Source organism: Nansenia antarctica (assembly GCF_963989245.1).
Source record: "Nansenia antarctica genome assembly, chromosome: 10".
In the NCBI taxonomy this organism is placed as follows: domain Eukaryota; kingdom Metazoa; phylum Chordata; class Actinopteri; order Argentiniformes; family Microstomatidae; genus Nansenia; species Nansenia antarctica.
The window spans coordinates 4,832,885-4,842,266 of NC_137680.1; the positions used below are offsets into that span (position 1 = coordinate 4,832,885).

Consider the following 9,382-nt stretch of genomic DNA (forward strand, 5'->3'; position numbering starts at 1 on the left):
CTGGTTTTTGTACACAATTACGTTAACAAAAATCCACGTCGGGGTCACCAGTGTAGTGCCGGAGGAAAAAGGAAAGACGTAGGCAACGTAATGATAATTGTTTAATCAAAATAACAACTTGTACTCTCAGTACAAGACCAGAAAATAGATCACCAAAACTGTTGTGTCTAAACCGGAAGTTGCAACGTTAATAATCCTCCCCTCTGCCCCTAGTGCCAGAACTGGTTCCCTCCCACTACACAACCAACAGTAAGAGGAGAACATGAACCCATAATGTAGTCACTACAGTATGCTAATAATAGTGTTAAGGCTAGCAACGTATAGCCAACGTATTTTCAACGTAGCTATATTATTTTTTTGCGTTTGTTGTGTATCGTATTGTGTGTCAGTGTGTGATGAATGATTGTTCTCTATGAGAATGTTTTATGTTCATTTGTATTTCTATTATTGTCTAGTTCTCACGGCATAAAAGGATGCAAGAAGTAAATGGACACCTTGTGCTCGTAATTCTTAACCGGGGGGAGCTACAATAGGCTAGGTGCATGATCTCCCTACTTCCTGAAGGCAACTGGTATGAACATATCCTGTCTCACTCTATTGGTTTAATTGATTAATCAGCTGTGCACTGTGTGTTCCAACCGGGGGGAGCTACAATTAGAGTAATGAACTCACCTCTTCGTGTACATTATACGTTACTATGGTAACAGTTGGTTGACGTTCTGACTTACCTCTTCAGTGTGCAGATGAGGATGACAAGTAGAGCTCCAGCAGCCAGGACAGCCCCCACCACCACAACAGGCACCCAGGGAAACACTGACTTACCTAGGAGGAGAGGACAACAAGGTTATACACAGTATAGTCTACACACGTTAGTCTACATGTTTAGATGTTTGTCTGATTGGTCCATTCATGTATGGACCAACTAGACCAACTATACTGAAGACAGATAAATTAACGGCAGACTTATGTTCTATTTGATTGATTGATTGATTGATTGATTGAGAATGTTTATTTTGGTCCCTTATACAATTCATAACACAGATATAAAAAATGTACATAGTCACAATGCATAACACCAGGACCAAAAAGGTGTAGGCTGAAGCCATGGCTTATTGCGCCTACCCTTGTTACATGTATGGTTTTTTTGTTTTTGTTTTTTCCCATGAGTGCATAATCAAAACATTTAACTTTTATAAACAAAATGTCACTTATGCATCTTAACAGAAAACTCAAAAGTACCAAACAAAAAACTATATTAATGCGCCTACCCTTTTTACATTAGTGGTATTTGTACAAAGTGTTACCTGTTATTTTCCACAGAATACAACTAAGACTCAAAGACTCAAAACTAAGATCAGCTCTTAAGGCAAATTGAAAATGGAGAAACGTTTATTATGTCTGTTTCTTTCCCAGTCAGTAAAAATGTGTACACATTCACCACAAGAGCCAGTGCCTACCAAGGTCGCATACAGAAAGCCGAATCCTTAAAAAATAAAAACAAATTCATTGCTCCATGAAAGTCTACTACTAGATACCATCAAATGTCACACTTTAGTTTTTTAGTTTTTTTAGTTTTTGGGTTTTTTCTTTCCATTTCTTGAGTGTAGTCCGAACTGCGTGTGTGAGAGAGAGAACTAGGTATGCCTGATAGCTACAGATGAATGAGACTGATTCTCTGTGCCTCTCCCTTCCAGCCAACTCTCGCAGACCAAACCGTAAGGGGCTGAGGAACGACAGGGACAAACCACTGCCCCCCCTGCTGGCTAGAGTGGGAGGCAACATCGAGGTCCGTTGGCAACCTGTCTCTCTCTCTCTCTCTCTCTCTCTCTCTCTCTCTCTCTATCTCTCTCTCTCTCTCTCTCTCTCTCTCTCTCTCTCTCTCTCTCTCTCTCTCTCTCTCTCTCTCTCTCTCTCTCTCTCTCTCTCTCTCTCTCTCTCATCTCTCTCTCTCTCTCTCTCTCTCTCCTCTCTCTCTCTCTCTCTCCTCTCTCTCTCTCTCTCTCTCTCTCTCTCTCTCTCTCTCTCTCTCTCTCTCTCTCCCTCTTTTCTTTCCCATTTCAATTCTATTTCCATTGTAAAGTCTTTCTTTATATCTACTTGTTTTGCCATTTGCTTTCTCTTTCTTCATTAGGCAGTCCTGTCCCTCTCTACCACTCATACCCCACCCTTTTTACAGTACTTGTTGTAATCTCGCTGCAATGTCTTACCCCTCTCCCTCCATCTCCCCCCTCTCTCTCTCCCTGCTCTCTCTCCCATCTCCCCTCTTTCTCTCTCTCTCTCAGGTGTTGGGCTTTAACGCACGCCAGAGGAAGGCCTTCCTGAATGCAGTGATGCGTTATGGGATGCCACCCCAGGATGCCTTCACCACCCAGTGGCTGGTCAGAGACTTGCGGGGGAAGTCAGAGAAAGAGTTCAAGTAAGTGTGTGTGTGTGTGTGTGTGTCTGTGTGTACGCATGTGTCTGTGTGTGTGTGTGCGTGTGTGTTTATGTACGCGTGTGTCTGTGTCACACTACTATGTGTGTCTACTCTGGCTTTGCGTGTGCATTCGTATACATGTATTTGTGGAAGTTAAAGCATAGACATAGAAGGATTCACATATGTTTTCTATCTGTGATGAGCTCTGTGGTGAACGCCCCTCCCCCTCCTCTCTCTCCCAGGGCGTACGTCTCTCTCTTCATGCGTCACCTCTGTGAGCCGGGGGCCGACGGCGCGGAGACCTTCGCCGACGGCGTTCCGAGAGAGGGGTTGTCACGGCAACACGTGCTCACCCGCATTGGCGTGATGTCACTGATCAGGAAGAAGGTAAGAAGGCAATGTGGTTGTCCTGCTCTGGATTGGCTGACTGGAACATCATGGGAATGTCCCAATATCTATCTGTGTGGTAAGGTTGACGCTCTTGACATCCCTCGTGTTGACTTGATTTGATTGCTTGATTGACAGGTGCAGGAGTTTGAGCACGTGAACGGCCAGTGGTCGATGCCCTGGATGATGGAGCTGGAGGAGAATAAGAGAGCGGCGGCGTGGGCTCTGGGAGACGACCCCAAGACGCCCTCTACTGGCACCCCCGCAGACACGCAGCCCAACACCCCTGCCCCAGGTACACACACACACACACACACACACACACACACACACACACACACACACACACACACACACACGCGTGCGTGCCAACAGCAGCCAGTTACAGTCACACACAGTTAAACAAACACACAGACACACACACACACACACACACACACACACAGTCACGTACGCACGCGCACCAGTCCAAACACAGAATTTAAATTTTTTCTCGAACTCATCCGCCTCCTCTCTTCTATCTGCACTGTTCTCACAGAGGACCTCACCAAGTCTGAAGACATTGCCAAGGAGACGGAGGTAAAGAAGGAAGGAGAGGGAGAAAAGGAGGGCAAAGGACCCAACAAGTCAACAGAGGATCCTGAGGTGAGTGCTGTCCTCTCTCTCTCTCTCTCTCTCTCTCTCTCTCTCTCCAATGAAGAGTACAATAGTACTCAGCAAATAGATTGATGTTGTTTGCACATGTCTGAACTCCTCATCTGAACCCGACCTCCGACCTCCCCCGCCCAGATCATTGAGATCCCAGACGAGACAGAAAAACCAACGGTCCCCGAAAAGGAGAGCGAGAGAGACGCCACCACGACCAAGGAGGAGAAGGACAAGGAGAGTGGTTCAGCAGAAGAGAAAGAAAAGGAGGAGGAAGAGAACGAGAAGTCCTCAGAGTCCACTGCGGAGGACAAGAAGAAAGAAGACTCCACAGAGGTCAAGGGTGAAGGGTCAGAGAGCTCGGCAGGGTCAGAGGAGTCGAAACCTAAAGGTGAGCCCTGAGACCCCCTGGTGGAGATGTGAGGAGGTGCTTTTTTACCTGTCGCCTTGGGCTTGTGACTTGACCTGTTTGTTCTACCTTTTTTCTCCAGCAGAGGAGAGCAAAGAGGAGAAGATGGACACCAGTGCCCCTGCAGATGAGAAGAAAGGTAACACACACACTCACACACACGCACACAGACACTCTCTCTCTTTCTCTCCCTCCCTCCCCCAAGATACTTATCCAGTGTGAGGGGCGCTTAGGTGGCGTAGCGGACGAAGCGTTGACCATGTAACCGCAGGGTCCCCGGTTCGATTCCGGCCGCGAACATATCCTGCATGTCATCCCTTCTCTCTCTCTCTCACCCATCCTTCCTGTCAAATCTCTACTGTATCTGTCACAATAAAAATGAAAATATGAGTGGGACTGCCCCACTCAAAAATAAATTACTTAAAAGAAAAAACAAGATACTTATCCAGTCTTTCCCCTTTTTTTCAGAACAAAAAGAGGAGACGGATGGGGTGAAGACGGAGGAGTCTGGGAAGCTGCAGAACGGAGAGAACGCCACCAGAGACGCAGCAGCAGCCGCTACAGCCGTAGTGAACGTGAGCGAAGAGAAGAAGAAAGCTACCAAACAGAGGTTCATGTTCAACATTGCAGACGGAGGATTCACAGGTACGCACGCACACACATTCACACACACACACACACACACACACACACACACACACACACACAGGATTTATCGAATTAATGATTTTGTTGTGAAGTCGAACAATTGTTGCTTGATTAACCATTACCACCCCCTCTCACTCTCTCTCTCTCCAGAGCTCCACTCTCTGTGGCAGAACGAGGAGAGGGCTGCCACCGTCACGAAGAAGACCTTTGAGATCTGGCACCGTCGTCACGACTACTGGCTGTTGGCTGGCATCATTCAGTATCCTTTCACCTTGCGTTGCAGAGTTGGGGGTCTAACATGGCTCAAGTTGGCTGTGGTACAAACACATACAACATACATGTACACAGCACTGTAATCCAAAACAATGATGCTATGCTACTATCCTCAGGTGTGCACACTTACAGTACAACCTTCACATATAGGAAGAGAATGGCCTTTAGATAAAAACGCGGTTTAAAACAGTGGTAAAGACGTTTAACGAATACTGACTTGAACACACAAGTTGAGCGGTCTAGACTCTAAATTGTGTTTGAGGTTGGTCACCATTGCTGACTTTTGGTTAGTTATGCCCTTTGACCCCGGCGCCTCTCAAGACACGGCTACGCGCGCTGGCAGGACGTGCAGAACGACGTCAAGTACGCCATCCTCAACGAGCCCTTCAAAGGGGAGATGAGCCGAGGGAACTTCCTGGAGATCAAGAACAAGTTCCTGGCCCGCAGGTTCAAGGTAGGCCCGCTGAACTTGAGTTCTGTTTTTGTTAGTTCCATTCAGTTTTTTATTTAGTTTTCAGAGACATTACAGTACGCAACAGACATAAGCACACAGACAAAACAACGAAAACAACAAAACAGAAACAGAAACAAAAATAATAATAAATAACAGTTCACAGAGTACAGTACTTCTCATATATAATACAAAGCCAATTCTAAGAAGTAAGAGGCATTGTTAGACGTTCCAGGTAAGAAATGAAAGGCTGCCACACTGCACTAAACCCCCCAGTTGATCCCTGCAATGTGTATCTCATCTTTTCCACCTTGAGAAAGTACATGACATCACAAATCCACCTGCCTAGTTCCATTCAGTTCCTGTCTGGTTCTCTGTCGTCTCTCACTCTGTCGTCTCTTATCTCACATCTCTTGACTCGTCTCTCACCTCTCTTAACCTCCCACTTCTTTGCCCCTCCCACTCTCTCCAGGGTATCCGCGGTGTCTTGAAAAGTATTAAAAGTTGATAAATCCATTTGGGGAAAATCAAGACCCTTAATAAGTATTAAAAAGTCTTATCACGATTTTATGAGGTCTTGAATTTTGTTGGTATCTTTCTGAATTAGACTCTGTCCAAAGAGTTTGAGTCCTAAAAACGTTTAGTAAAAGTTCGTGAATTTATTCGTTTTATTAAAAAAACAAAGATGAACCGGAAATTGTGTTGTATGATAGTGGTCTACCAGTGTTTCTCAACCCTCTCCTCGGGGCGCCCCAGCCGCTCCACATATTTGATCTGTTCCACCACCAGCACACCTGATTCAACTAATCAAGTACAAATCATAATTGCTTTTGACTTGATTAGTTGAATCAGGTGTGCTGGTGGTGGAACAGATCAAATATGTGGAGCGGCTGGGGCGCCCCGAGGAGAGGGTTGAGAAACACTAGTCTATTGCAAACTAAAACTGTTAAGTTAAAGGTGTCGCTGATGTAAACGGTTACAGCTCGAAGTGGCAGTGAGGTCTGGAAAAATATTGACAAGGTCTTTAAAAAGTCTTAGAAAGGTATTGAAATTAACCTCAAGATTCCTGGATATACCCTGATTCAGTTTCTGTCTGGTTCTCTGGCCGTCTTTCTACTCTGTCGTCTCTTATCTCACATATCTTGACTTGTCTCTCACCTCTCTTAACCTCCCACTTCTTTGGCCCCTCCCACTCTCTCTGTTTTTTCTGTTATTGACTGTCTTACATCCCTCACTTCTCTCGGAGGATCCGTTCAATCATTCATCTCTTTCGACCCTTCATGTCAATCCCTCCAACTCTCTCTGTACCGGTCCTTAAACCCCCCCCCCCCTCTCCTTACCTTTCTCTCATACCTCGTCTCTCTCTCCCCCCTCTCTCTCTGTGTAGTTATTGGAGCAGGCGTTAGTGATCGAGGAGCAGCTTCGAAGAGCCGCCTACCTGAACATGTCTGAAGACCCAGCCCATCCCTCCATGGCTCTCAACACCCGCTTCAGTGAGGTAGAGTGTCTGGCCGAGTCTCACCAACACCTCAGCAAGGAGTCTATGTCTGGGAACAAGCCTGCCAACGCAGTGCTGCACAAAGGTGATGAAAGTTATAAATATGAAGTTGATGATGATGATGATGATAATGGCAACTCTTCACGTCCCCCCAGAGCTCAAACAGTTCTGTGTCAATGTAAAGAAGTGGTGATGATGATGATGGTAGTAACTCTTCCTCCTCCTCCTTCCAGTGCTCAAACAGCTCGAGGAGCTTCTTAGCGACATGAAGGCGGACGTCACCCGCCTCCCGGCAACCATCGCTAGGATACCGCCCGTCGCCGTGCGTCTCCAGATGTCCGAGAGGAACATCCTGAGCCGATTGGCCAGCCGGGCCTCAGAGTCCACCGGCCAGAGCCAATCACAAACCACACAGCAGCAGATGCAGGTGCCACGCTGACCAATCCCGTCCAACCCCTCACAGGTGTCCCTCCCCACCCTCTGGCGTTCAGGAATTGGAGACTGACCCCCCCCCCCCCCCCCACTTCACTCTGTATAGCAACATCCCCCCCCTACCATGTACAGCAGAGTAGGATCTCTCTACCTCCCCGTCACCCCCCACCAACACCTCCACAGCAGAGTCAAACTTTTGCTGCCTATTTGTCACTTGAAGACACCTGGAACCATGGAATTTAGAAATGAATGGTAATACCCCATTCTTATCTATTCTAACTCTATGCCTGGAACACAGTCTTTCGTTCTTTCCCTCCTGGGGAACTCACACCTACCTATCTCAACTCAAGCACTGTCTGTGTGTGTATTTTTCTCTCACCTGAACAGCAGGTCGTGTCACTGTATACCTGCCCTGCCTGCGTCTCTATAGCAGGCACAAATGTACCTGTCCCCATAGAACTACATTGGGTAGAGCGGACATTGTTATTCATTCATAGCAGAGTTCTAGATCCCTAGAGTATGGAGATGAGGACTCGTCGTATGTGTGGCTGAGGTTTGGAGTGTTTGACTGGTTGTCGCTTTAGTTAACAATGTTATGACTCAAGAATCCAATGGGTTTTATTTGTTAGACTATGTTTCATGTTGATGTTGGTGGGTCCATGTTTAAAAAACTATGTGGAATTTAGAACCATGTCTGTTCTTCCCTTTCAATTTCTATGTTCTTACACGTGTGTGTGTGTGTGTGTGTGTGTGTGTGTGTGTGTGTGTGTGTGTGTGTGTGTGTGTGTGTGTGTGTGTGTGTGTGTGTGTACGTGCACGCAGCAGGGCTTACTGATGTGCATCTCTACTGCAGGCTGCTCTATACTTCACCAGAGAGACTGTTATTAACTATGAAGTGTTGATGCTTAAGTAGAATAATGCCAAGCCTGATTGGTTTCTCTGTCCCCCCCCTCTGCATCTGTGCATTCAGGTGACCTAACACTAGCCTGTGATTGGCTCTCCCCCTTTTTTTGGCCATGCCCCATCCTGTACCTCCTACATTCCTGATTGGTTTCTGGACAATTGCAAACACAAATTTGTTCCCAGAGGCCCTCTGCCCTCTCTCTTTTCGCCCAAATAAGGACATGCAATAGCTCCACACACGTTTTGACACATGGGACGGCATCGAAGATGGCAATCTAATTTAATTTCTTACAGTCTAATGTTTTTGTTCTTTTACAATTTTAAATATTATTATGGTTACCACCTTGTTGTTTTTATCGTTACAGTTTATTTGAGGACTACAATAAAAAGGGTAACAGTTTGTGAAGATTGTGTCCTTGTTTATTTTTCGTTTGTTGTTGAATGAGAGAGTGAAAAGACTCGGGAGGCAAATGAGGTTGGTTTGAAGGAGGTGGAGAGAAAAATAATGTAATACTTTACTTATTAGTGCCCTTACAGTCATTGTGGTGGTGACCTCATATATGCAGCGGGGCAAACTTTCTGCTAAATTAGCAGTTTTTACTTCAAAATAGGTCATCCACGTGAATCGTGTAGATTTGCAAAAAATATATTTTTTGGGGGGGGGGGTCTACGTCTCATCCAAGTCACATGATGACTATTCTTCTAACTAATCTTCCTGTCTGCTAAACTCCGCTGCTGTTGAAATAACTTTTAGCTTCATGCAGCTAGGTACAATTCTAGACAGTGTGGTGGACACAGTCACAGTAAACAACCTGTTTTCAACATAATTATGTGGGTGTTAAGGTTAGGACCGCCGGTGAGACCACCATCAGTGCTAGCGCTATCCATCTACCACCGCTAGTGCTCAAAAAGTGTCACCTTTTTGGGCCATCACCAGTTTGCACCCCTGTATATGTCTCCATGCATCACACCGTAATGGATTATGAAACACCTTAGTTAAAAAATAACAGTGCTTTGTGCTGGTAACTGTAGGATATTTACTTTAAGAAATTCGGTTGAAATAGATCACAAGGAAAAAGTTATAGACTATTTATTCATTAAAAGTTCCATACAGGTTACAGCATTCCTCTCTGATGTCTTGAGAGGGCTCTGGTCAATGGCAGCCGGGTGGAAAGAGAGAGAGAGATTTCTTCAGCTCACATATTTTATACCTCCAATGATATGCTAATACAAGTCTTATGACGAGGCATCTATACAGTTCTATCACCTTACAAAAGGACAGTAAAGGTGTGAAAAAGGGGAACAGTATTACTCAGGTCA

The 9,382-nt window shown here is 45.7% G+C and overlaps 1 protein-coding gene across 1 annotated transcript in view; it reads left to right on the plus strand.

The window, feature by feature from the left end:
- The window catches only part of chd4b (chromodomain helicase DNA binding protein 4b), a 38,513-nt gene extending 30,069 nt beyond the window's left edge, over positions 1–8,444 (plus strand). The window contains exons 29-40 of the mRNA XM_080540723.1: positions 1,695–1,786; positions 2,283–2,416; positions 2,659–2,803; positions 2,942–3,098; positions 3,342–3,448; positions 3,593–3,839; positions 3,940–3,996; positions 4,326–4,502; positions 4,656–4,764; positions 5,100–5,232; positions 6,617–6,812; positions 6,961–8,444. Coding sequence (XP_080396849.1) covers positions 1,695–1,786; positions 2,283–2,416; positions 2,659–2,803; positions 2,942–3,098; positions 3,342–3,448; positions 3,593–3,839; positions 3,940–3,996; positions 4,326–4,502; positions 4,656–4,764; positions 5,100–5,232; positions 6,617–6,812; positions 6,961–7,166 — 1,760 coding nt within the window. The 3' untranslated portion in view covers positions 7,167–8,444. The remainder of the gene's footprint in view (positions 1–1,694; positions 1,787–2,282; positions 2,417–2,658; positions 2,804–2,941; positions 3,099–3,341; positions 3,449–3,592; positions 3,840–3,939; positions 3,997–4,325; positions 4,503–4,655; positions 4,765–5,099; positions 5,233–6,616; positions 6,813–6,960) is intronic.
- Positions 8,445–9,382: the final 938 nt, after the last annotated feature.